Below are 27,500 nucleotides of genomic sequence, written 5' to 3' on the forward strand. Positions count from 1 at the left end.
TACTTCATTACTCTTGCATTGTGTATGGTTATTTTATTCCAAGTTTTTATAGAAGTTAATATCTGTCAGCAAATTGTAATTAATATAATAGTATTTATTAGCAATTAATATAATTGTGTTATCAATAAGCACATTGCATTACAGTGGACTCCTGCTTGTTCGCAGTTCCGGATTCGCAGCTTCACCTATTCGTGGATTTTTCTGTGGAACGTATATACAGTACACATTATTCATAGAAAATTTGCCTATTTGCAGTATTTTTCATAGAGAAATATTCACTAATAACAGTATTTTCATATTTTTGTGACTAAATGCATTTTTTGAGATAAAACTATGAAAATACTCGGGTATAAGCATTTTTAAGAGTGGTGTTTTGGTCTTTGAATATCAAAATATTGTTTTTAGAGGGCTATCAAGTATTCACAGATTTTAGCTATTCACTGGGGTTGTGGTACGCATCCCCCACGAATACTGGGGGTCGACTACTGTATATATATATATAGTGTCCTATATTTCCTGTGCTCAAATAAGTGATGGGTTTGGATGGTGTAAGGATTTCCTAAATTTTCTATGCCATATTGTATAGATAACAATATTTCTTTTGGCCTTTCTATGTAGCTTTTTTTTTTTTTTTTTTTTTTTTTTTTTTTGCAATTCTACGATTGCACCCGAGTATGTGTATAGATTAAGCTGACCTCATACCAATACGGGTTCATGATGACTTTGTCATCTCAGCCACTGAAATTTCTTCAACCTTCCACCTCTGTTGATTGGAGTCTCCCCAACCCCCTGCCTTTTCATTTTGTGTTTCAGATTTGTTTGCATAGTTAAGTACTTGTTAATCATGGTCATCATGTTAATTTTCCTTCGGAGGCTGAGGAAATGGAGGGGAGTGCAGGCAGACTCCTGGCTTATCAACCACTTCACTGACCGATTGAGTTGTAGGAACAGAACTTGGTTTTTAAGTAAGGAGTGCCTGTATTGTAGGGCACTGAGAACTTTATTGCAAAAACAATTATGAATATGCATAATTACCCAAGGCAGAAGGCATAACCTGGCGGCACAAAACTACACGAACGTATGTTAATGGCCGAAAAACACACAGGTCACTGAAGATATTAAAATGAATACACATGAAATGAAGAAAGTGGGTTTTCCATGATAACCATATAACCTATATGAGGCATTCCTTCGCTCTGGAAAGATTGGTGTGCCCAGATGTTTGTGGAAATTTTACATTTGATCTTGATGGCTGCAGACTTATCTGTTATTTTTGCATCTTTGATGGGGTAACTGTGTTGACATTTGAGGCTGCCAATTCATGTTAGATGTCATATTTATCCTTATGCAAGGAGATGACCATGTAAACAGCCACACTGCACCATCTCTATATCATGGCTTTTCAGTCATTATTTCCTTGCTTAAGAAAACATCCAAGCAGACTTTCATGTTACTATTTTCACATTTTCCCCAAAGATGTGCATAACTGTAAATTATAGAGCAGGGAGATGAGACATCAAGAACGATGACCTAAGTTGCAAAGCAAATATTGGATGGCTTTAGCCACTGATTATGGTAACTTTCATTCTACCCAGAAATGGACTATATAGGGTCTTTGGTGTAACTGGTACCTGATCTGTATGGAAATGCTGAGCCATAAGAATGAATTTCCATGGCAATATAAAGCAATTTGGTGTTACTCTTGTATAATTCTTATGTTTGTTTTTTTTTGTCATATAGGTAATCAAAAGTTTTTATTGCTCTATGAATTCCATTTCAGGAATAATGTGGCAATTCAACCCCTGGGTAATTTTTACATTATTACTTAGCTAATCTTCCATTAAGCTTGGATGTACTATAAAAGGTATCTGTACATTATAGTTCTGAATGGTATGGCCACATTTGTGACTTATATTATAACAATGCAAAAATCATTTACTATAATAACAATGCAAAAATCACTTAAAGAATGAAATTCCATTCCCTGATCCCATTTTGGCTAGTATTTAGGTTATAGGAGGCTTAAATGCTACTATACTTTTGATTTTTTAATAAAAATGTACAGTCACTATACAGGTAATAACAACCAGTGTTACATAGTGCTTCCTCAAATGAACAACTCAAAAGAATACACTGTTGGGTAGCATATCATTACTCAAGATTAAAAGTTATTTTGATTACATATAATCTGAAAGGTCTTACATGTACCCTGTTCAAGACTTCAGTATCATTATTTACAGTTTAATAGATTAAATAACCATTACGCATGATAATAGTCCCTTGTCAACACTTTGGTCCCCAAACATAAAATAGAAAACAAAAATCAAGTGGATTAGTAAATTATTTAACTCCTAAAAATACTATAAAACAGCAAACTGATGCAGAAAGGATAAGAAAAATCATATATTTTCCCCCTTAAATACTGTGCAAAGATTGCGCTCTGTGCTTTAAACGAGTAACAGTATAGTGAGCAAATATTGTAAGCATCTTTGCCTCTAGATGGCTCTCAGCCATTACCACTGTCCTGAAGCTTAAGCATTAACAGTGCAAAGTAGTGTAATTTCTACAGACATCATTTTAGCACATAGAAATTTAATTTCTTGAAAGATTTGTCTGAGCAATACCTTTGAAGCAAGTAAAGGATGTGCCCTAAATTGGTGTCATCCTCTAATTTCTTTAGTGTAAGTAATGTTTAAATTCTAATTTGTGTGTTTTAACTTTAGAATCTAATCAGACTGATAGAATTTGGTGCTTAAATTATCTCTCAACTTTTAAATATGTAACATATTAATAAATTTCAACCTATAAACTATATTTAACAACCATAAATAATCCTGATTTAAATACAGTATACAGTTTGTTTGCGTACAGTATATCTATACCATTTTTGTCACTATGTTGCTGTGCAGTTTGTGAATTTACCAACTTTTTTACTTTCAGAAAACAAAATTACTTCTCATTATATTCTTTAAATTCAAGGCAATTACAGAAACTTACGTATGATACACTTGATAATGACTTGCCTTTTATCTCCCAATTTCTAAGAGTTACATTTCAGTATTGAGTACAAAACTGAATTGGAATGACAACTTAGTAACATAAAACTTGTCTGAAAATTCTCTTTACACTACACTTGTAAGAAGTTAAGTAAAATTTTTTGCACAAAGTGACTACAGTTACTGAGTTGGTATTTATCAGAATGAGTTATACATGATAAATTCATAATATATATAATATTATTCAATGATATTATAACCTCAAGATAAGATGAACCTGTAGAGTAAATAAAAAAGAAACCTTTCACTTCACTGATGAGTCTGTTGAATGATTTTATTCAGAATTAGTCTGAACATCACTCTTAAAGGGAATATATTACCTTTGCAGTCCTCTGACTAAGTTCATAAGCACCAAAAAATATTTTGACACCTTATTCTGCACAGAGGAAAAATTATTCTTATGCATTTTACTACTTCAAATAATTAACCTAATTGTTTTTAAGAGTAGCTTAAGACCTTTAATTTCAGAGGTAACCACATCACTTAATTTCAAATACCTTTCTGCAGTAAGAATTAGTCAACTTGACACAAGCATAGTACAATATTATATTATGATGCACAGTATGCAATAATCAATGATTGCCTTCTATCCAGAATATAAAACACACACACATGCAGATTTAAGCTTTCTGTAAATATGACTACATGCATACGTAACTTCTCTAGAAAGGCAAACCCAAATGTTTACAACTTTATACATTAAGCTCATGTTTAGTAATAAAAATACAATTCTTCTGATTCATTCATGCATGGAAAAATAAGATGACCAATTCAAACTGCTCTATTGCACTATTATCAAATTGCAAATACTGTAGTTAAAACAAATGCCCTTTATACCTAACTTTAGTTTCCAAAGCCGCTATCTTGTGAAGAACATTATAAAACTACACCACTTTTGGGTAAATATGAAATGTCAACACTTTTTACTTGATCAATCTCTGAGGAGGTAATGCTGTTTGCAACAACAGTCTTTGAGGAGATTAACTTTTAAAAAAATGCAATTTACAGTCTTGGAAAGTGTTCAAATTCTTTTAAGAAATTATTTTCAGCATATTTAGTAACCGCTGCAGACTTGAAAGCAGCTGGCATAATAAGACTGCTGTATGGAGACAATGTGACGACACAAAGAATTAAGCATCCTGTGGTTTATCTTGAACATACTATGTCTGAATTAAATGAGTTTGTAAAGCTATGTACCATAGTAATATCAAATTCAATTAACAGCCTAAGTCTTTACATATTTTTGATAAATTTAAAATTTTCTAATCTACAGTCGACTAGTATTCACATGACACAACCGATAGAAAACAGGTAATCATATCGGAATGTATTTATCAATTAAATGGGAAAATAATATAAATTGCACGTATCACATGTTCGGTAAGGAGCACCATTCATGTTAGTGTGGTTACTGAGGCACGATGGGTATGGAAATTCTTCCGGACCATTCACATTGGAAAACACCGAAGTAGCAATAGCAGCCTGCAAGATATTAACAGTAAAGGATATATCAGATGCACTAAGTTTTGGTTTTTATTCTGAATGAACTTAATGAGCCTTGCAAGTTGTGATATCAGGATACAAGACGATAGATTACTGTATGAACTATATCAAACAGGTAAACTGCTTAATGCTAAAATTGTTCCACAGCCTTCACTTCACTCCACTTCTTTCACTGCTATATTTCTGTTTGTCGGGCCATAAAGAAGGTTGGTGCTGGGATTCTGGAACCAACACCATCCTTTCTTGGCGTAATTTTAAGAGAATTGTTTGGAGTTCCAGAAGTACAGCTGGTGTTTGGTTTAGAATCTAAGCTCTGACTATCACTGGATACATGGGCATTCACCCAAGAAGTTGTGTATTCCTGTGCTAATTCTGGTGGTAAGGATTTACCCTCTGCTGCTAAATTCTGAGACACTTTGGCTCTAAGGCTATCATAAATATCTTTGATGCACAGCAAAGTATTTTCATCAGGTTCTAAATCAGCTAGCTGTTGCAGCAAAGGACCTCCACTAGTTGGGGACGTTAAAGTTGAGCCTGGTGCTGATCGTTTTGGAGAGCGGTTTACTGGAGTAACAGGGGCTGAATGGCCAAAATGTCGCCTTGTAGTGGCTGGAGAAGCTGAAGCAGAGCGTACTGTGCGAGGCGTAGTTGGTGGTTTATAAGTGTCCGAAGTAAGACTTGGTCTTTCACGTGATGCTCTACCATTCCAAGTATTCTTTGCTTGCATGCTGCCAAAAGAACCAGATGGTCTTCTGGAAGAAGGGCGGAGTGACTGCCTGGCAGCGGAATCTCTCCCCAACATCATCAGGCCACCTTCACTAGTAGCACTTCGACTACGACTAATTCGATTCCCTCTGTCTTCACTATTCCGACGAGCTCCAGGGCCAGAGTTCCATGCAGGTTTAGAAGGGGATTTTTCTTCTGGCAATGAAGTTTTCTTTGATTTCTTGTTGACCAAGAATGGACTTTTGAGAGAATCTATGAAAGGAATTTTTGATTTAGGGGTATTAGAACTAATATTATTCTGTTTTTGCGAAGGTGGAGACCAAGTGTTGGTGGCATCTGTCAAAGGATATGATGGAGTTGTGGTTGTGGGGTTGGTTGGTGACCGTGGGGGAGTATTAACAGAATCCTCTGTAGACATTGAAGATCCTTCAGATGACATTTGCGTCATGGAAGACTCGGGCCGTTCTGCAAAAAAGAATAGTTGATAAATTTAAATTCAAACTACAATATCTGGTAAAAAAAGAAAGACTTTAGTGAAGCATGATAAATACTGTACTAAATTGACAATTATTTTAAAGATACACAGGGGCAGATGAAGTTGCAGTACAGGCAGTCCCTTTTACGACGCTTTTCAAAATATATTCATCAGAAATTATTTCGGCTTACGACGCATGTTCCGGGTTACGACGCTTCAGATCCGACGGAAGAAATATGGCCCCAAAATGGCAGAATAATCATAATTTGAAGGTTTTTTATGAAAACTCAATAATAATGCAGTTTACATCGTTTTCAATGCACCCAGAGCATTAAAAGTAAGGTTTTCTTATGATTTTTGACGATTTTCGATTGTTCCGGCTAAACGACATTTTTCGGGTTACACATAAGAACGGAACCCCCGTAAAGTTATATGATAAAATCAATCCAAAGGCAACAATTACCCTTTCATTGTTACACAATAATAAAGTTCTCAATACTGGATAAGTAATCTAGTGCAATGTCTAATATATATTAACAAGGAAAAATGTCCTAGCATTAATTTCAGTTTAAGAGAAATTACTTAATACCCTTAGTATTTTTAAACTGATAATTTAGAAATGGATATTTTATTCATGATTTCAATGGTTAACCATATACTATAATGCTTAGATACACAATATGAAAATATATGCAAAGAAATGTTTCTTAGCAAGTTTTCTTAACTGTTTCATAAGCACTGTTTGTAATTCAGATAAAAAAAAGTTACAAAATATTCAATTATCAAGAGGCTAGTTTATTCTTTTTGGCAAAACTGATTTAATGTTTTGGATGTTACAGTAATTTAACATGCCTGAAGTCACTGCTCATTTATTGATACCTGTACTTAAGTCTGAAATTAGAGAAGCAACTATTCAATGCAGAATTCTGTAGGGAAAGTATTAAAAGTGTGATAAGAAATCGCTGAAAAGCTGCACCAGGTCAAATGAGCCAAGTTAATTTCACTGAAGGAATAAATCATCAAAAGGCCAGTTATACATCTGAGTGTCTGGATGTCCAGCTGACTGTTCTATCAAATCACTGCTTAGATTGAAAGTGGTATTATATTTATTTTCAGCTATGAATAGGGAAGTTGACTGGCTGTCAAAGCAAGACTGATACACCCCCAGAAATATAATCCATAACTGTACAGTATTGTACTCTTGTAACAATGAAGAAGTATCTATTGAAATTATTAGAACTAAAAGTTTCAAACATTTTTTTAAAATCAGGAAAATGAACTGCTGATTTACAGGGTTTTTATAAGTACAGTACTTAATAATTATTTAGCATTACATGAAGTGGAGAAAGTTTTTGTAAAGTTACAAATCATGATTTTTTTTTTTCTGATTCACTTAAAATTTCAAAAGCAAGGCCAGGGCTCCATTCCAAGCATCTCCATTTCCATGCAATAGACTCCATGTTTATACATACTTCATACACCTGGTGTTAAGTTTCCTTTCTATCCATCAGTAGAGTTACGATATGCAGATTGGATAAAAATAGGACACACAACAGTATTAGTTGTCAAACACTCCCAGTAATAAACTGCTCTTTGTTTGCTACTTTACACTTTAACTTAATCACAGTGCTGACACAATTCTACTTACATCCAGCAACAAAATTTAATGTTGAACCCAATCCATGAACCTTAACCAGATAATAATATCTCCAAAGATTTAAATAGATCTGATAAAATAACTGCTTTTTAAAAAACAACTTTGTAATAACAATAATTATGTAATTTTAGTTCAAGTTCACAGAGTAACACTCAAAATAAGATACAGTACTGTACTTGCAGTAAACTTACAAAATACAGTGGTCTTTACACCATTCTAAATCATAATCTGAAGATAACAGCTTTATCTAATTAACACAAACTAGTAATTTTTTTGCTACTAAATAAACAGAGTAAATACCTACTTTGACAATGAAGTTACCATATACTGTACAGTATCACAGTTCCTATTTTTGTAGTCAGTTCTGCACTTCCATGTTTTAATGTAATAAGTAACAAAGATAAATATGCAATGCAATTCAATGAATCATTAACAAGAGCCAAATTATTATATTTACAACAGGCAATTCATTACGCTAATACCTTTGTACTGTATTAATTACTTTGATACTACTGTATATGAATTTGATAAACACAACTCATAATACTCCAAAGAAGGTTAAGTACTTAAGGCCATGAAATTCAACACAGATTTTATAAAACTGCATGTGTAAGCTGGTTCTGTTGACCAACTTGCAAAGCAAGGAAATATTGTCAGTGAAGGTTGTATAGACTCGTTTACTAATACTGAAGGTTGTATAGACTCGTTTACTAATAACTCCACAACATATTCATTCAGCTAAAGTTGTAATTTCATACAGCCTGAAAACCACACAAAGAAGAAAGCCATGCCACTAACAGCAATGGTTTCACATAAAAATGTAGTGGGTTTCCCAGGTTGATTATCCATTCTTTGTAAGCATGATCTGATCGATCATAATGCTGTACTGTACTTCTGGATAGACCTTGTTTTTTTTGACTCAAGACCAATAGGCATAGGGCAGGTTGTAGGAAACCAGAGAGTACAGGTCTAGAAAAACAAGTACATTACTATGCAGGTGGATCTAAATTGCAATCATGGACTTGACTAGATGATGATGTGCATGACTGACAACAGTGGCAAAACCAGGGCGGCATTAATCAGTGTGAATACATATAAAAAGTGATGACATGAACAACAGAGACCAGGGAGGAAAGATGTTTGTATATTCAGGTGCAGGTTGCCAGAGTACTAGCAACCATAGTGGAACTGGATGTGAGAAATAGCAAAGAAAGCTGCTCTAGACTTGTTTCATTATTCACAATACATTGAGATGAATACTCCAATAGTGTATCAGTCATTCTAAATTAATATTTTATCTCAAGTTGGAAAACTTAATGAATATTATGGGTCAGGAGGCTGTCTAACAGGCTGCATTCTGGAATGTAAGTCTTGTATCCAGAGACTGATCTGCTCTTCCGTCAATCTAATATCTGTATTTTACAGTAGTATTATGGTTGTGGGTATGAATTTTCATTCAGGCACTTCATGAGTAAATTATTTCCTTTGAATATAGCCTTATATGACAAACTACTTTTCTAATCCTGTTATCATCCAAAATTTCAATTACAAACTTAGTGAGCAAAAATGATGAGTATTACCATTCTGAAACTTACTTCATCAAATCTGACTACTGCAGTACTGTAACTCTGAAGGCTAAAATTCATAAAATAAAACAGAACTGACTACATCATTATGCAAAACTATTTTACAACAAAGTACAGTATCCTTATTTCCTGGCTGAAATGAGTGAAATGGATAATTTCATTTACTAACCTAAAACATCTGCTGTGTCAACATCTAGACCATTCTTTGCTAAGGTAGGCTTCCTTGTCCGGGGTAGTGTTCGAGGAGCAGTGTTGCCCTGACTCTTATATCCTTCATCACTAACTTCAGAAGAATCATCACGCCAAGCTGTCTGCTCGTCCTTGAGACTTGATGGGCCCCATTTACCATTAACAAACCTATAATTAGGAAATTTAGAAATATTTAACTAATATTTGTACTGCATTTGAAACTAGAAAATATAAACAATCATGCTCTTCTAACATTTCCTAAAATGGCATTTTTTTTGTACAGCAAGAACAAAGATCAAACCTACTGCACTGGTAACATTTTTCATACAAACCTAAGGGCAATATATTACCAGCAAAAATAGCAAAATGGAAAAGGAGCAACTACATGTAAGAAGAATGATGTATCCTTACAGGACTAGGAGGGCCATTTTAATTACTGTAAAGCACACTTAGGATTAAAACAATTTCAGATACCTGAAAACTGTCTCAGACATATGACAAAAAACTATTTTAATTGAGAGCTTGAAAAATATATAAATAAACATGTATTGGCTTTTGAAATATAAAATATACACTGTATACTGTATAGACAAAATGTTAAATAATGCATAAAACAAATGGAATTTTCAGAAAGTGTACAAAACTGATTCCACTGGGAAATTCTACAGCATAAATGAACTCGCAATACCCTTGGTTATAATGTCAAACATGGCAGTAAACTCTGCAGTACAGTGCTGTACATGTAATTGATTTACTTGAGGTTAAGCACTGACCTGCCCGATCCTGCACGTGAGAAGCCAGAAGTGTCTCTTGCAGCTGGTGACTGTGATCTCTGTCGCAGTGATGATCCTCTGCCCTCAAGAGAATCTCGCCGCACTCCACGGCCACTGGCACTGGATCTCCGACGAGGGGACGGGGAAGAGGGCACAAAACCTTCGTCGCACCTGAAACATTTATAGTTATCAATGTCCATCCTATACATGATTTTCCTTTCTAAATACAATAACAGCAAAGTAACTCCAGTCCAGACAACGACTATAATCCTAGTATGGCATACACAATGGATTTGTTTCACATTAGCATACCAACACTGTCAAAATAAAAAATAATGGTACCTTTGTACTATTAATAAAAGGATCTTAACCATAAAAATCATTCTCTGTGAAATAAAGTTTGAAGGATTCAGTTAACTTCCAGCGCAAAAAATTTTCTCGAAGTCATTTTAAGGTAAATCAACTTATTGCGAGAATCACGATCTCCTATTCAAAATCATGAAAAAACAGGACAAGCTACCCTAGATTAATTAATTTATAAAAAATTTTAATTCTTTAATATGCAGCATATGGTTATCTTCAATTTTATATTACAGTGGTGTAATGCAATAAATAGTACCTGATCTTGAGTGTTGTACAAATATATACTGTACAGTAAAAGTTACACAACATTTACCACATTGCCCAGGAAATATCAAACGATGTTGTTTCCAACAAACAATTTGTCAAGTCTCACTACAATGCTAGACAAAGTAAAGACGATACTGTACTCCAGTATTTTCAAATGCATTCCTAAAACTTACATTTCATCCAACATTTCTAACAGCACACATAAGAAGCCACCATAAAATATAAAAGGACATTACAAAAATCAAGTGTCAAAAAAAATAAATTGCCACAAAAATACGTAGAAATTTATCCGATAAACAATCAGTATCAAGAGAAAATGGGTATACAGCACACACCCATCTATGTAGTGTAGTAATAAAGCAAGCATCCTATTTAAGCATAAACAAAAGAATTATGACTAAATTTAAGTTACTGCCTATACAATACTGTTCTTATATATGGTATTAATGTCTATGCTGCAACAGTATGCACTAATGCACGAAGAAAGTAAAACAGTACAAGACTTAACATTACATCAAAAAGCAGCCTGTTAACTAGGATTGGTCTGGATAATGGGAAGATTACAATAGTACAGTATTCCCACACTGAACATACAAAGCAGAAGCTTGTTTCATTAGCAGCATAAGTAAAATAAGCATTCTAAATTTCATTTGCAAGGTTAGCCATTTCTATTTGGTAATACAAGAATTGGGAATTGATTTCTTGCATTTTAAAAAAATTGTATATTTGCATTCTGTAGTTTTATAATCCTGCCATAATTAGAGGCGGTTATAACATGGAAACAATGCAGGGCTTTGCTTACTGCAGTTTAACAGCCAGAGGAACCAAACTTAGGTTTAAAAATCCTGTCAAACGTTGCAAAACAAAATACATTTTAAGGAATGAAAATGTATAGAAGAATTATTCAAAGCTACAAATTAAAATACAAGGACAGTACACAGAGAATATAAACTGTTTACATTCTTAGTTCATGAAATGCAAAATACCTCAACAGTTTTAAAGTATTTTATCACTACATTTGTATGTCTCACTATGACAGTTAAGAATGCTAACATTTTCTTAAATATAGGATGCCACTATAATTATTCTGAAAGAAGGCACTTATGATCGTAAAATAAAAGATACCTTTGCTCACATGAAACTAAGCAAAGAACTAGACTTTCATTTTATAGGACATTCATTCTCTTGAAGGTCATCAAACACATCAAAACACAGAGTTGCCCTTTTCCAAAACTGTGCTTTGTACCATGCAACTAGCTGTAGATCTCTTCACCAACTGTACACCACTTCAACAGCTGTTTATTAAAGTACTGTACAGGTAAGCAAAATTTTGTTCAACTTGGAATCTGGCATAACATTTCGTACAAGTTGCTGGTAAATGTTATCCAGGAACCATTAATCATGAATGTCTGTACATTAAGAGTACAGAAAGTGCTTATAATAAGAAATCATAAGGCCATATCACCCTCCACATCTAAAAAACTATAAAAAGCCCCCTAAGTAAAATCGTAATACCGCTCTCCTAAACTTACTTATAAGGAAAATTAACAATATTGACAAACATTAACAGTTACATTTACCTGATGTATGTCTAATGTAGTAATTCTGTCAGTAATTGATTGCTGGCTATCTCTAGAAAACTCTACCAACTGTATTGTTAATAATTCCCAATTGAATGTACTTTTCAGCTCTCCTAACTTCTCTCCTACCTTTTTCTCTAAGGTAAACACCAAACACACATACTAAAACACAAGAATAAGTAAAAATAAAGATTAGTTAAGTATAATTTTTACCTTTGCTGCACCTACCATACTGCTTTTATCCCAGAAATAGCCAAGTGAAAAAGAAATCATACACAGATAAAATACAAACACAACAACAGATCAGCAATGAAAATGAAAACAAGGAAAAACCAAAACCAATACAGTATTTGAAAAAAAAAAAAAAAAGACATCAAGAGGATTGGTGTAATGTACAGTACAGCACTTTCTTTCTATCAGGCATACAAGTGGAAAAAATTAAATGGTAATGTGATCATCAGTTTTGGTTGTGGGATGGCAGGTAATATCATATGTAATATCATATACAGTACTGTATTTCAACCATGTGGGGCAAAATACCAAACTGGAGGCCCTCTCATATATCCAATTTACTGTAGTCCAGAAACCTAACCTTTAGTTGAATGACAGAAGATTTCCTTCCCTGTGACTCTAACAGTTGCTAAATAATTTTCTTGCTATAGTTTTGAATGTGACTAGGCTTGCTAAATGTGACAGTAAAAAGACTGACAAGTAGTAAAAAATAAAAATACTGTATAGTGAAGTATTATACATCTACAGAGCATTTTCTGATGGAAAGTAAAATAAAGTTCTTCAAAATATTTTGCAAACATTCAAAAGCTCATTTAAAGTATTTAAAACTGCCTATTCTACAAAGCACCTATTGTTGCAATCAGAACTTGCACTATTTTTTCTGAAAGTGCCCTTCAAGTTTGCTATTAAGGCCTGTAAATTCACAATTAAACTAACCAATTTTTAATTTACTCTGTCGCTTACATTGTTCAAGCCACCTTGACTGTAATAAAGAAACTTAGAGCTAAGCTTAACCATTTCTAAAAATCTATCTCAAAACAAAATGCATATGCATTTTTTGTTTTGGTTTTACTGTACTGCAAATTATCTCAGAGCCAATGTATACATCATAACAAGACCTGGTCAAAGTAAGGATACTGATTAAAGAGATCATCATTTATACAATCAGATAAGCAGCAAATCATGGACCATGAAAGAACAAAGGCAAATGCTATTACAACATTGCAGTATTGCCACGATATACATGGATAAGCAAGATATATTTTGATTACACTTACCAGATTGTAAAGCATCATCATAATCACAGGAACAAAATGCTATTAATCAGCCAAAATGCATTACAAATCACTGTGCAACCACATTTTATGCCACAATTTAATGATTGCTTATGAGAAGGGATAGAGCATCCAGTGCTAACCTTGCCAGAGCAGCAACCATGGCTATTCTAACCTTTACTGTTAGGTGGCTTCCAGTAGCTGTGATGACTGGTCACTAGGTACCATGTATTAAGTTCACTCAATGTGTACCTACAGAGAGCAAGCTCCCCTTGGATTCCACAAATTTCCATCAGCTGGCTTTCTCCTCAACTTCCCCTCACCAAAATGTGTATCGGAATTTGCATAAATATAACTTAACTGCACCTCACTTTCACACTGGAAAAGAGCCTCTGCCTTTTCTGCTATTTTCTGAGAAATATTCATATAAAGTCTGCGTGATTAATACTTGTAATCTTATGGGAATAGGAGCTGAGACACTGAAATCTCCAACTTTGTGTTGGAAAAAATCCACGTATTTCTGTATTTTAATATTTTTAAATTAACCATCACATTTAGAATTCACTTGAACACTATTTGTTAATATTTTTCTATATCGACTTAAGTATTCAAATTTTTCTAGATGTAAAATTCACTTTAACACTATTTGTTAACATTTTCACAGCATTATGTATGTACTTTTATATAACATGGGAATGTAGTGTTATTTAAGAAGCTATATTACAATCATGTTATTACCCAGTCAAACATCTACAGCAAGAGAAACATTTTGCACCATTCTAAGTATTTTGAGATCACTTAAATATGCTTATCAACATTAATAGATACTGTATCAACAATGGCATATCTCTACTTTGCTCTTTCTCATTCTTATAATATTAATCAACATATTTCCTTGATCCTCCAGCTCTGCTTTCCAAGTCATGTTTACTACTTATAATATTGTTCAGTTGACATTCCTCACAAAAGCAATTATCAAGCTTTGTCCTGTTAGTTTCATTCTTTATTTTGCTCATGTGTTTTGAACTCAGGTTTTGAGAAGATTTTCCAGGAGTTGAATGCTTTTCTGGTAAATCTTTTCCTCTATAGTGAGCTCTATTGTCATGATTATTTGGTTGTCTGATAGGAGATATGGCATTTGTAGAGACAGGAATTTTAGATTTACTACTAGGTTTGTCATTCTGTTGTAAAGAAAGCTCATCCTTACATGACTGGTAAGATTTACAGCCTTCTGTGTTGTTTAAAGGCTTCCTTTTGAAGTTGGAGCCAAGCTTTGATGTCTTTCCTTGTGAGGATTCTTGCTTTTTCCCAGCATTAAGTGGCACCTTCTTAGGGGAACTCAACTGTGCTAATCTTTTGGATTCTGGTGAAATAACTTTGTTTCCTTGATTGTGTTCCTTACTGAGTGAAACATCTAATGACATTTCACTTTTGGTTTTCTGTGAAACCTTAGCAGGGTCACTCTTATCTGATTTCTGAATTTGAGACTGCATTGCTATTTTAGTTTTTAATTTGTGGGTTGGAACACCAGCTTTTGGAATTGTTTGCTTAACTTCTTCAGTAGAGGGCGAAGCTTGATGTACATGTACTGAAATTTTGGGTTTTCCTAATGTGCACGCAGCTGAGGTTCCCTGAAAAAATGACAAATCAGAAGATGATTTCAAATGTTTGTCTAGGTCATATTTCAAATGGGAACTAGAGGAAGTTTTAGAATGTTGAGACTGTTCAATATATTTCTGTTTAGATGCTGCAATCTGCCTAGATGATTCATTTCTGCACTTGGACAACGAAGATGACTCAGAAGATACTGTATCTTTCTTTGATGAAGTTTTATCCACTGGACTACTTGCCACACTTGAAGACAATGTTAATGATGACTTGGCCTTGATTAGCTTTTTAGGACTCTTTTGTACAGGGAACATGACTTCATGAAAATCTAATTTTATATCTTCATTCAACATGGCTGACTTTACACTGCTTTTCTGAGGCACGGTTTTCACTAGATCCCGAGTCGAGCTTGATTTACGCTTATGCTTCATTGTTAGAGCATTATCACTGTTTACAGATAAAGCTTCATTTTCTATTTTGGCTAGAGAAGCAAGAACTTGCTTTTCAACTTCTGAATGTGATAAAAATTTATCACTTGCACTACTTACAGAAGATCTTTTCTCACTTACGGGCTTAACTTCTATATTGAATTCTGTCTTTAAAGGCATCTTTGTCAAATTACTGGAATCAAGAGACTCTTTCCTAGATTTTAAACCGTCTTCTATCATGCGCCTTCCTTCCCTCAGTGCTTCTTGTTGTGTCAGTCGAACTGTTGTTGTCTGTATAGACAGTGTGTGACCATTGGCTGATTTTTTGCTAGTAAATAGAATAAGAAAGTAAATACAGCATACAATTCAGCCTAGGAACCAGCAAAGCCAAAAAGTGTGAAAGTACAAAAATGGATGGTTAAGTAATTTACTTAAAATACTTGTAACTCATATTAAAGTAGATTACTATCTTTACTATAGTATTATGAAATTAAATTACTAGTCTGAAAAATAAATATACTTAATCCAATTTTCCAACTACAACAGACATACGGTATTTGGTCATCAGTTACTAGGTGAATACGATATTGAAAGTAGCCTTTGGTAAAGAACTTATTAATGAATACTCTTGCCTATACTAAATATATTAAATGGAAATTTTGTGTGATTACTTGGAGAATCAAATGTTACAGACTTTCCAGAGACAACAAAACTCCTCAAGTGTTCACAACAGGAAGTAATTTAATGACACTAGACGAAACATGAGAACACCTGTAAAATTTATAAATACCTGACAGCAGTCGTGGGCTTTCCAGAAAGGAAGAGGGTAAATAAAACATTTCCAATCGTCAACCTCATGTGGAAAGCTTGGATACTATACAGGGACGTATCACCCCTTTAAGTGTCACACCAGAAACACATATACCACTAATAAAATACTTTTGCCCTGTACACACACAAACACGAACATCTTGTTATCACTTGTTATGGCGACTTTTACATAAAACACAATTCCTTCAGAAGCTGCTGAGCTATGGCATACATGTATGACTAGCAAACACTTCTTAATCTACATATTTAGGTGGAATTTTAAGTAAACCAAGGGGAGGAGTTTAACGGCAAATTACAGCAAAATAAGCATGCAAAGCCTTGCAATCTGAAAATACCACGAGGAAAAGTGCACCATAAGCATAACCTTGACATTTCAAGTGCTTGATGCAAGCACATTTCCTTTACTCACATAAGCACAGACGATAGCAAGCTTTTTCTCGAGTCTCTCCTAATTTTCGAAAGACTGAAACGGTAAAATTTGCAACAATGATGCTGGTGGCAATTTTCTTTTTTTGTGTACATTACGAGATGTTACTAGATTCTACAGTGCTAAACTATTTACAATGGCAGCTTTTGAGAACTACAGTAATTTTAAATGGTGTAAGATGTTGTGAAAGAAGAATATAAATTTTCCATTAAAATCTATCAAGAAATTATTCGATTTACGACATACTAATGATCCTCGAAATTCCCACAGAGAGGAATTCAGGTTCAGAAATTTTATTTTCACAAAATAAGGAAGTGGCAGGAACTGCATACGAAGGCTGCAATTTCCACAAGGAAGAATGGTAAACATCGATAAACAGCAGATGGAAGAGTAAAGACTGCTTTGAGCTCCTCTGCCCAAAATCTAAAATGCTGCGTTTTTTTTTTTCACAAGTGTTACTATTACCGACTTTAGCAAAAAAAAAAAAAAAAAAGTGTTGCAATGTCGAAAAGCACTCTCATGGACGAAATACAACCTAAGTTAACAGAGCAGGCCGTAATGCGTAGATTCTCATGAAAAAAACAGTAAAATAGTTTATGCATTAAGATGATTAAGTCAACAGAATTTATCCTCAATGAACCACGTCTACTCGTACTGCTCTTGCAATAGAAAAATAAGGCATAATAATGAACTATGCCATGTGTTAGCCTATATAATAAACAAAACTTTTAGGTGGCAGCAGCAATGCAAGAAAAATTCTCCAAGGGTATACTGCTTTTAAGTGCGCACACCAATGCATGTGAAAAGCAACATTCACCAGCTGCATTACAGAAAGCAGCTTACTGCATTTCTTACTGATTTCTGACTAGATGATAACCTAAACTGCCAATTACAATATCCTTTTGCGCAAGCATTTTGACAATAAACAAATAAGAAAACTCCTGCACTGAGCAGCAAAAGCGATGCCGTCAACAAGATCAGTGTATATTATTTACATTGTCTTTTTATTAATTTTTTAAGATTTTGTTTATGTTAATATTTTACCTGTTCAAGTACCCATTTCATAATGGCAATAAAATATAACTATTTGAAGTTCAAGAAAGCAGCAGTAAAAGCCAATGTCCAAAGGGGCAGCCCAATTCAGAATTTAAGTGATATTTAATATTTCAAAAAACACAATATTTATTTAAGCAACTCACTGTGCTATACAGGCACAACTACATGTCGGCGACACGCCACAACACTACAGGCGCGTCCATACTACAGTAAAAACAAGTTGTTAACACACGTCCCGCAACTTATCTCACACACATCCCAAACAGGTTGGATCCAAGTCAACGGCTTCTTAGTATCTCTGAGCAATACTTCATACGATTATCCAGCGCTTACCAAAGATGCGTTCTTCACTTACCTTGTTGACTTGTTTCCATCTTGTTTGGCGTATAAAAGCGATAAGTTGCCGTGGTGTTTATGACATGTTTTACCAAAGTGTGGAAGTACCCTGAGAAATACTTTAAAGCACTAAGGAAAATGAAACCGAAACCAGTTTTGTCATCCCTAATATGACTGATTTATAAGAACCATCTTTCCTGTGGAGAAAAAATAACAGATAATAATGACGGTTAGAAACTGTGCATTTCACAGCCTCCGTCACACAGTAAATTTTTAAAATTTTTGTAACATTCTAAACTGAAACAGATGACGTATAAAGGGCGAGAAGTAAGTAAAGACCTGTCGCAAAACTACGAACCAAACTAGAGAACTGGGTAATCAAATCACGACCAATGCAGAGGATGTGGAACGCAGAATAATGATTCTCCTTACTCTGTAATTATTTTCCGGGAACGCAATCCAACTTGTAAAAAAATACCAAAACTCAATAACTATTTTTCCACAAAATACTGGACATCACTGAGTCTCGATCACACAAAAACCTGCCATGAAAGATCATGTCAGTGACACTTCACCCAGTCCTTGTAAGCAGTGTTACACAGTTTCACGTACGGACAAACTAAAACAGCACCTGGAAAAGATTCGACACTTTGAACCTTTGCAAAGGCAAACGCACTCGCAAGGTAATGCTATACTTCTAACAGACTAAATGTACTCGTCTAAGCATCACGCAAAAAGCAGAGGAAATCAAAGGGTATTTTTTCCACGACATTACGTACCTGTCATATGTCACATTCATGAGCTGTCTTTCCTGTCCGGAGTTGGAGGTTTTGAAGCCGACACGGGAGGCCAAGGCTACTCTGTGCCCTGAAAAAAGATTTTTTTTTTCTTGTTTAATTCAGCCTTACGGTGGAAACTTAAAGTACGGTTTATTTCTAAAAAAATGTTACCACACAGTATCTTTCAGCCACATAACTGAAAATAATCAACAATGACAGCATATATGTAACAAGAAACTGTAACGTTACAAAATATTGAAAGAATAGAAAACATATTCACCTTATCTTATGAATATTTACTGGGACAGTCATTACTAATTCTTTTTTCAGAGATGAAAATATATATAAAGACTGAATACTTACAAATCACAGACTGCAAGAAAAAGATCCAAAAGAAAGTGAATAATTTCCTTTAGTGTGAAAAACCAACCATAAAAGTTCCATTTCCCTTTCGCAAATTTTCTTGATCTGCTGAAATCCTGATCACCAAGAGTCTCAGATCACATTTCAGAGCTGCTGCTTAACAACGAAGTATATTCTGAGCTCTGGAGCCTGTCACGCTAAAAAAGCTTTGGACGCTAATCCGTATGCAAATATCTCTCGACTACCACTTATACCCTTCACCTTTGGCGTACAATAACTTAAAAATTCTGTCAACACTAGAAATAAAACTTAATTACTACTACTTCTCGCGAGAAAACACTAGCATCTCCATACAGGAACTAGATAATTAACTGTGACCTACACGTCTCACTAATCACGAAGATGCTTTAAACGACAACCCTTAGTTATCGTAATAGTCTACCAAAATTAGATAAAGAAAAAAAAAAAAAAGACTAGCATTTATTTTAATTCCCTAAAAGCTCACTGATCAAGATTCATTCCTAAGCCTCTTCCTTGAAAAATAGCACAAAAATTACCAAGCCAATGTTTCGAAACTCTCATCGGAAATATTAATTAAAATCCATACGTTACAAGGAATTCTTAGATGCTTAATTTTCATAGGCGATCAACAAGAGAATAAACCATACTTTCAGCAACTACAATTTTTAAATATACCACGACAACTAATAGTGACAACTTAAATAATGATCAATTAAGACATAGTAAGATGACCTTCACACAAAACTAAAGAACCCAAAAATCAAGCAGCATGGAATTAAAACTGGATGCGACGTACGAAGACATCCCAAATAACAAAACAAGTGGAAGAATAAATTCGACCTTCATTTATTTCCGCCCAAGTCATTAAATACAATCACAGACGTAATTACAAGTCAGGAGAGGTCTGTTTAATGCTAGCAGCTACTGGATAAAGTAATTACTGACTTCACGCTGCCGTAAAGAAGCGTCTGCTTTATCTCTCGGTTTCATGAAAAATGTATTTAATACGAAAAGAGAAGGTTTTTGGTTTTCGTGTCTGCAAGTATCTAGTCTTGCATGAAAAATTAAATTATGATCAAAAACTAATTTTCACCATAAATACACAAAATCACTCACATTCAAAAGCACTAATAACTTAACTGGTATTAAAGAAAAGTAGTTATTATCACCTTTACTACTACTACTACTACTACTATTATTAACAATAATTATAAAAATAACTGACCATCATCTTTATTGTGTTCCTCACATCCTTACATAAAGATATTTTTCTAACTCTAAGATTACGGTAGCTCCTGCTATCATCTGCAGCGTCCTTGTAATAATAATAATAATAATAATAATAATAATAATAATAATAATAATAATAATAATAATAATAAAGCAAAAACTAAAAGCAAACAATGACTTTCCCGGGTATAATGCGAATAAAACAGCCCAACAAAAGCGACCTCGGGGGGAAAAAATACCTTGTCTGCATCGGCACGGATCATGTTTATCCAGGTAATGCTCCAGCGTGTCCCAGCCTCCTCCAACTCGCACCATGACGTGGTTTCGCAGGATCTGGAAAATTACACACGGGATTATGGTGTGCAAGTATTAATACGTTTGGGTTTGCGTGTATACAGGTGTGAATCGCACAGTAGTCTTGAGGTCTAGAAAACTGTGTACACACAAATACATCCATACACATTATACACAAATACATTATACACACACACACACACACACACACACACATATATATATATATATATAAATATATATATATATATATATAATATATATATATATATATATATATTAGATAGACAGACATATATACACACACACACACACACACACACACACACACACACACACATATATATATATATATATATATATATATATATATATATATATATATATATATATATATATATATATAGATAGACAGACATATATACACACACACACACACATATATATATATATATATATATATATATATATATATATATATATATATATATATATATATATATATATATATATATATATATATATATATATATATATATATATATATATATATATGTGTGTGTGTGTGTGTGTGTGTGTATAATGTATTTGTGTATAATGTGTATGGATGTATTTGTGTGTACATTATAGACATATTACATTATATGTGTGCGTGTGTGTGTATTACTGTAATGTGCTTGGAACATCTCCGTCCATCTTATCATATGCATCAAATATATTATTTGCAACGGTTAACCAATACAGTGGAATCTATTTTTGGGGATACAAATGAAAGCGAACCCGGGATCTTCATATTATATTCGTCCTCGCGGACCTATTCTCTCCCCCTCCTTCATAAAATCAGATATGACTCGTCGGAATGGGAGAAAGAAGGATTTATCAGCCAACGGGAGGGATAGATAATCATATGCTATACCGATATTGCCTTCTCTATCTTCATGCGTAAACTTCGTCAGAGTACAATGTGGTTTAGGAAACTGTAAACATAGATCTCATGTTCGTTAACTCAACCAAGGTCGTCGTTCAGCAAGGTAATAAAGGCTCTGATCAATGCTTGGATGGGTGACCAACAAGAAATAGCAGACGCCGTCGAAAGTAAGTCCAATGAACATGCTCCAAAAATCTACATGTTGAAATCTGGAATAGTTGCAACTAACCCCCCCCTCTCTCCCTTCCCTCTTTTAGAGGAGTTGGTACAAAAGGGGTAAAAATCTTCCGGTTCTCAGTATGTCTCAAGGGATGGGGTTGCTAGCCCCTTTCCCCCTTCTTGACTCCAGCTAATGCTGGAACATTCACAGATCCGTCGACTGCTGGGCAGCGGGCCGGGATGGAACTAAGACCTTGCAAACGTGAACCCACCCGTGAGCCCACCACTGATACCATAGTCTTCTTAAAAAGGACTAACCGCTCCATTATAATCAATAATGTATCAACTGCCTTAAGCTCTGAATGAAGTATCTGGTAGTTGGTCGACTGCAACAAATTGAAAAAGTAACACCTTCAAGGCCACCTCCTCTTTGCTTACTCTTACCAACAGTTTCATATAATACACGTGTCAATATAAAATCCAGTTCCCAAAAACTGGTATTCTCGGAGTTTGTGGCCCATCCGTGAAATTCCTCCCGATTACTCCCATGATTAATGCGATAGGGAACCTGAATCTGCAGTGAAACCTAAGTATCAAGTATCACTGCATCCAAATATATACACGTCTGCGTGTACACACAACCTCCCATTCAATGTACCTCTTTTATGAGATCTTCATTATCAAATAGACATGAAAATAGATGCCATAATAAAGCTGAAAGAGCTGAAAGCCCGTTCGTGCAACCTACAATGGAATTCAGCAGTAGTACAAACAAAAGAATTAATGCTCTTCTATTCATCTCATGCTTTTATATAAGACTGAAAGATTTGAGTATGGTGATACGTCTGTCCATAAAGTGGGAGCGAAAATGGGCAGAAATAAGTATACAACAAAGTGATTATAATTTTTTTTAAAGAAAATGAACTACTGAAGCATTGCCTGCTTTTATGAGAGAGAGAGAGAGAGAGAGAGAGAGAGAGAGAGAGAGAGAGAGAGAGAGAGAGAGAGAGAGAGAGAGAGAGAGAGAGACTAACAAATACATCACATATATATAAATATATATAACTGACATTTAGACCAAAAGATTCATAACACAAGAAAGAAGAAACGCTAAGACCAAGATATGACCAAAGACATGAAGAGTTACAAGTATAAAATTCTCTCTCTCTCTCTCTCTCTCTCTCTCTCTCTCTCTCTCTCTCTCTCTCTCTCTCTCTCTCTCTCTCTCTCTCGTTTTTGTTTTAAAGTTCCCAGAGGAAGTATGACACTTTTCACAGCATGCAACGTCATGAATTGCAAATTACGACCGTGTCTCTTTATTCCCATGCAACTGGGAGCCGTCAAACGAGTAAAGTAAACGCAGAAATTCCCCCAAACTCGATAAAACAAAAAAATGAATGTATACCAACGCTGCCTGGAGACAAGGCATTTCCAACACATAAAAATGTAAAGCTGTAACTATTTTTTTAACTCCCTCCGAGCAACAGTTGAATGATGACGTCACACAGTAAAACAAAAGAACGAACGAATAAATAAGAATAAATTAATTAATCAATCAATTAATAAAAATGAAAAATAAATAAAATCTTTCCTATAGGATCTGGCATACGTTTTACCATGTTCCATATAAATAAAAAATATTCCTGAAATGGGATCTGAAATGTGTCTAAAAGAGATTAGTGCAAAGACTGATAAGATGCTCCGCTTGGATGAAGATCCTTTAACAGAAGGCTTCGAGTAGCAGAAGAAATTCTGCAAAGTATTCTTAATGGAAAAATAATTTCCATTCCACTGAAATAAGCCAGTAATTTATGTGTGGACATGAGGCTTAGGGTTTCAAAAGGAATGAATTTCTTTTTAGTGTCTTCCAACTCTTTTAAGGTAAAAAAAAAAAAGCTGAAAAGATGTAGACTTCTTTGCCTAGTTTCCTTCACCCTGTATCAAAGCTGTATAAATTACCAACGGCCCAACCTTCAATGAGAAGTCTGATGGACTGCATCGCACGCGCGCGCGCACACACTAACACACACACACACAAAATTGCCAATGCATACGAACTCCATATACCACCCTTTAGCATAGGTGCAGACAGCTATAAAAGTCTCTGTACTTAACACGCCTTGGGTAAGCCGAAGGGTATACAATGCCAGGGGTATATACAATCATGCCAACCCGCGAGACCTCACAAGGAGGGCTATATGGGCGTCTCAACACCCCTGGTGGACAAAGGAAGGAAAAAGAACGCCGAAACGAAAGAGGGACGTACAATAATGACTTAGTTTTAGCGGCGCTTCGCCCCCGAACAAGAGGAAAAAGGAACACAATGAAACAGAGGAGTACTCTACGCCCATCGGAAAAATTCACCGCCGCTCCATCAATAATTCCGGCGGCACGCCCGCTGAATTTTTCAAAAAGGCCCTTGCGATCGCCGAGAGAGAGAGAGAGAGAGAGAGAGAGAGAGAGAGAGAGAGAGAGAGAGAGAGAGAGGAGAGGCAGTCAGCTCGGGGCCAATGAACACCAACAAATGGTAGAAACGAATGGAATGAATATTCTACTTTCCAGGCCGACAGAGAGAGCAGGTGGTAGGTAGAGTCATTCTCTCTCTCTCTCTCTCTCTCTCAAGTATTCATGGGTCCTGCTGCTTCATGATCCGCGAAGAGTTCCCCCAAAGTCAACTTCTGCATCTGCATACCATCCAGGACATGGAGTTCCGAACTTTATCTTCACTAAGAAATTGATAAAGTTCAGCTCTCTCTCTCTCTCTCTCTCTCTCTCTCTCTCTCTCTCTCTCTCTCTCTCTCTCTCTCAGAGCAAACATCTGCGCCGCCGCAATCACAGAAGACACGCAATTAAAAGTACAGCATCAGCCCTAAGAGGAAAAGATGATTAAACAATGAAAAAACCGAGTCCGACTTTCTTTCTCCCATGGAATAACGAAGACCGCCTTCAGCGCCACATGAGAAAGCTGGGTCACCAGAGAAGCGTCAGGCAAATTACCTCTCGCTAATAACGAGGGCGTAAAGATGCAAACAGAGGTATATAATACACCCTCGGCCGGGGGTACAGAGGACGCTAAGCCTCTGCGCAGTAATTACGATGCCCAGAGAGGTACAGGAAATTAAACAAAGGCTGTACTAAACAAATAAAAAAAAGGAAACAAACTGTGAGTAATGAGGATGAATACAATTATGCGTACACACATTTAATATATATATATATATATATATATATATATATATATATATATATATATATATATATATATATATATATATATATACAGCATATTACATTTGTGTGTGTGTAAGCATATTTCTTTGTTTATCCTGCAGGTGCAGGGAAACTGGGTTGAACAAAACGTTATCATCATATATTATATTATGCTAATTCCCATCCTGTTTTGGTTCTCTTCTGTGCTGCAAAAACAATGTGACTTGCTATAAGAATGCGAAGGGCTAAATTTGTCTAAAATCTACGAATGTCCCCGCATAAAAATACGTAAAACAAAGCAAGTTTCCTTTGCGTGAGAACTTCCATCTTGACAGCACCGTAAGAATTAACGTGACCGTCTCTGGGTGTTTAATGTAACAATGTCATTCAATATTATATTCTTTACTTTCCAAGATTTACCTCATCATTCAGACAATTTCTGCTGAACATTTCCACACGTTAAAACACGATTATTTCGCCTCAGCGCCATCTATTGAGCGCACGGAAGCACACTTGGTCAAGTTCGAGGAATGTGGATTCTCTAAGGAGCCGTCACCCAGGCTGATATCGAATTTAAAAGACAAAGACGGGGAAGTCTAGTCCATTGCACTATTTATGTCAAAGCCGAGATGTAAAATCTACAATACCTAATCTTTCTTTATAGGAAGCAACACCAAACAAGTATAAAATGCGCCGATGTTTCTTCGGCGCAATCGAGTTTTCTGTACAGCCGCTACAGCGTATAATCAAGGACACCGAAAACAGATCTATCTTTCGGTGGTCTGTGTATATTGCTCTATGAGCCGGGGCCCATGAAACTTTAACCAAGGCCCGGTGGTGGCCTATCCTATAACGCTGCCAGAAGCACGATTATGGTTAACTTTAACCTTAAATAAAATAATAAGGTATTGAGGCTAGAGGGCTGCAATTTGATATGTTTGATGATTGGAGGGTGGTTGATCAGCATAATTTGCAGCCCTCTAGCCTCCGTAGTTTTTAAGATCTGAGGACGGATAGAAAACGTGCGGACAGAATAAAATGCGGACGGACAGACAAAGCCGGCACAATAGAAAACTAAAAGAAAAGAAAACCGATGGATATTCTACAGTATAGCCTTTGGTGCGCAGCATGTAATACAAACACTTTATGTTCATGAAAATTAAAAAGAATATTTAGCCAAAACCCCTCCATGAGAATTATTCACGGTTAAAAATTCCCCTCTCTCTCTCTCACACACACATAGACACAAATACACACACGTGAACGCGCGCGCGTCCACACACACACACAGGCTGCAATTACAACGAATAAAAAATTGGCATAAACTGAGTGTCCGACAAGAAATTTCTCGTCCGAGACATATCCGGAATAAGTGCCAGTCACCAAATAAGCAAACGAAGAGGTCATCCAGTACAGTACAAGAAGTGGCAACTCGTCCTGGCACCGGAGAAACTACAAAACACAAAGGAGGAGAAACAAAGGAAACGCGGAATCGGAGATCATTTAGATCGAGAACAAAAGCGAAGCGGAATAGGATTCTGTGACTCCCGGTTCTTACCAACGACAAGGATCTGTTAAAACATACAAAAGACGGTCAAGAAAACGGTAACACGGCATCTAGACAAGAATACGGGAAATGTAATACGGGAAAACGGTTCTACCATCCACCGCCCTACTTCCAAGGAAGGAAAAGAATACGAGAGAGAGAGAGAGAGAGAGAGAGAGAGAGAGAGAGAGAGAGAGAGAGATGAAAACAACACCCCCCGGTGACACATGATGAAAAGATAGTGGAGTGATGATCCGGAAGCCACCGAATATAACGGGCGCTGGGTCCGGAATGCTCTCGCTGTAAAACTTTATGGCTCTTAACCGAAAGGAAACAAAGTATATCCTCCCCCAAAACCGCAACACAAGAAACACAAAAAAAGACTGAAGATTTATAGCACCATCACACCCTGATCTTGTTTCATTTCCTCGTGCGTTGTAGATTTCAAACGCGTGATTGAAGGAGTGACGCAAATCTTAAATATTTTAGCGTAATAATTTGGCGTCTCAGCGTCAGGTGTCACTTTCCAAGCAATCAGTCACTCAACACCATTCTATTACGGATGAAAACTAAATGAGAGAGGAATCCTGATATCTCATTTGCCAGTATGTGGCGGGAACTTTGATTCTGGAGTAACAGTGATCATTACATTTAAATCTCATTGGGGACAGGAAGGCAATATCTACCCGGGCCAATTTCAGTGCACACTTTCCCCATTACTCATTTTCTTGGAGGACTGTGGCCGGATTCTAAAACCTTTTTGTTTTTGATTTAATAATTTCTGAGTGAATAATATAGCAACAAGTAAAAAAATATCAGACTG

At 35.5% G+C, this 27,500-nt stretch overlaps 1 protein-coding gene across 17 annotated transcripts in view; it reads right to left on the bottom strand.

Annotated features, from left to right (window-relative positions):
- Positions 1 to 2,035: 2,035 nt before the first annotated feature.
- Positions 2,036 to 27,500, bottom strand: part of pigs (pickled eggs) — a 423,876-nt gene continuing 398,411 nt past the window's right edge. For 8 of the 17 annotated variants that reach the window (XM_067088122.1, XM_067088126.1, XM_067088124.1 and 5 more), the window contains exons 6-10: positions 20,780 to 20,873; positions 18,927 to 19,014; positions 9,966 to 10,136; positions 9,173 to 9,360; positions 2,036 to 5,750 (exon numbers count right to left, since the gene is read on the bottom strand). In XM_067088122.1, the coding sequence (XP_066944223.1) occupies positions 4,735 to 5,750; positions 9,173 to 9,360; positions 9,966 to 10,136; positions 18,927 to 19,014; positions 20,780 to 20,873 (1,557 nt within the window). In that variant the 3' untranslated portion in view covers positions 2,036 to 4,734. Of the gene's footprint in view, positions 5,751 to 9,172; positions 9,361 to 9,965; positions 10,137 to 13,636; positions 15,826 to 16,737; positions 16,792 to 18,926; positions 19,015 to 20,779; positions 20,874 to 27,500 lie in introns of all 17 variants that reach the window. The other 9 variants (XR_010850395.1, XR_010850390.1, XR_010850391.1 and 6 more) reach the window with 2 other exon arrangements.

This window comes from Macrobrachium rosenbergii, chromosome 44, assembly GCF_040412425.1.
Source record: "Macrobrachium rosenbergii isolate ZJJX-2024 chromosome 44, ASM4041242v1, whole genome shotgun sequence".
NCBI lineage: Eukaryota > Metazoa > Arthropoda > Malacostraca > Decapoda > Palaemonidae > Macrobrachium > Macrobrachium rosenbergii.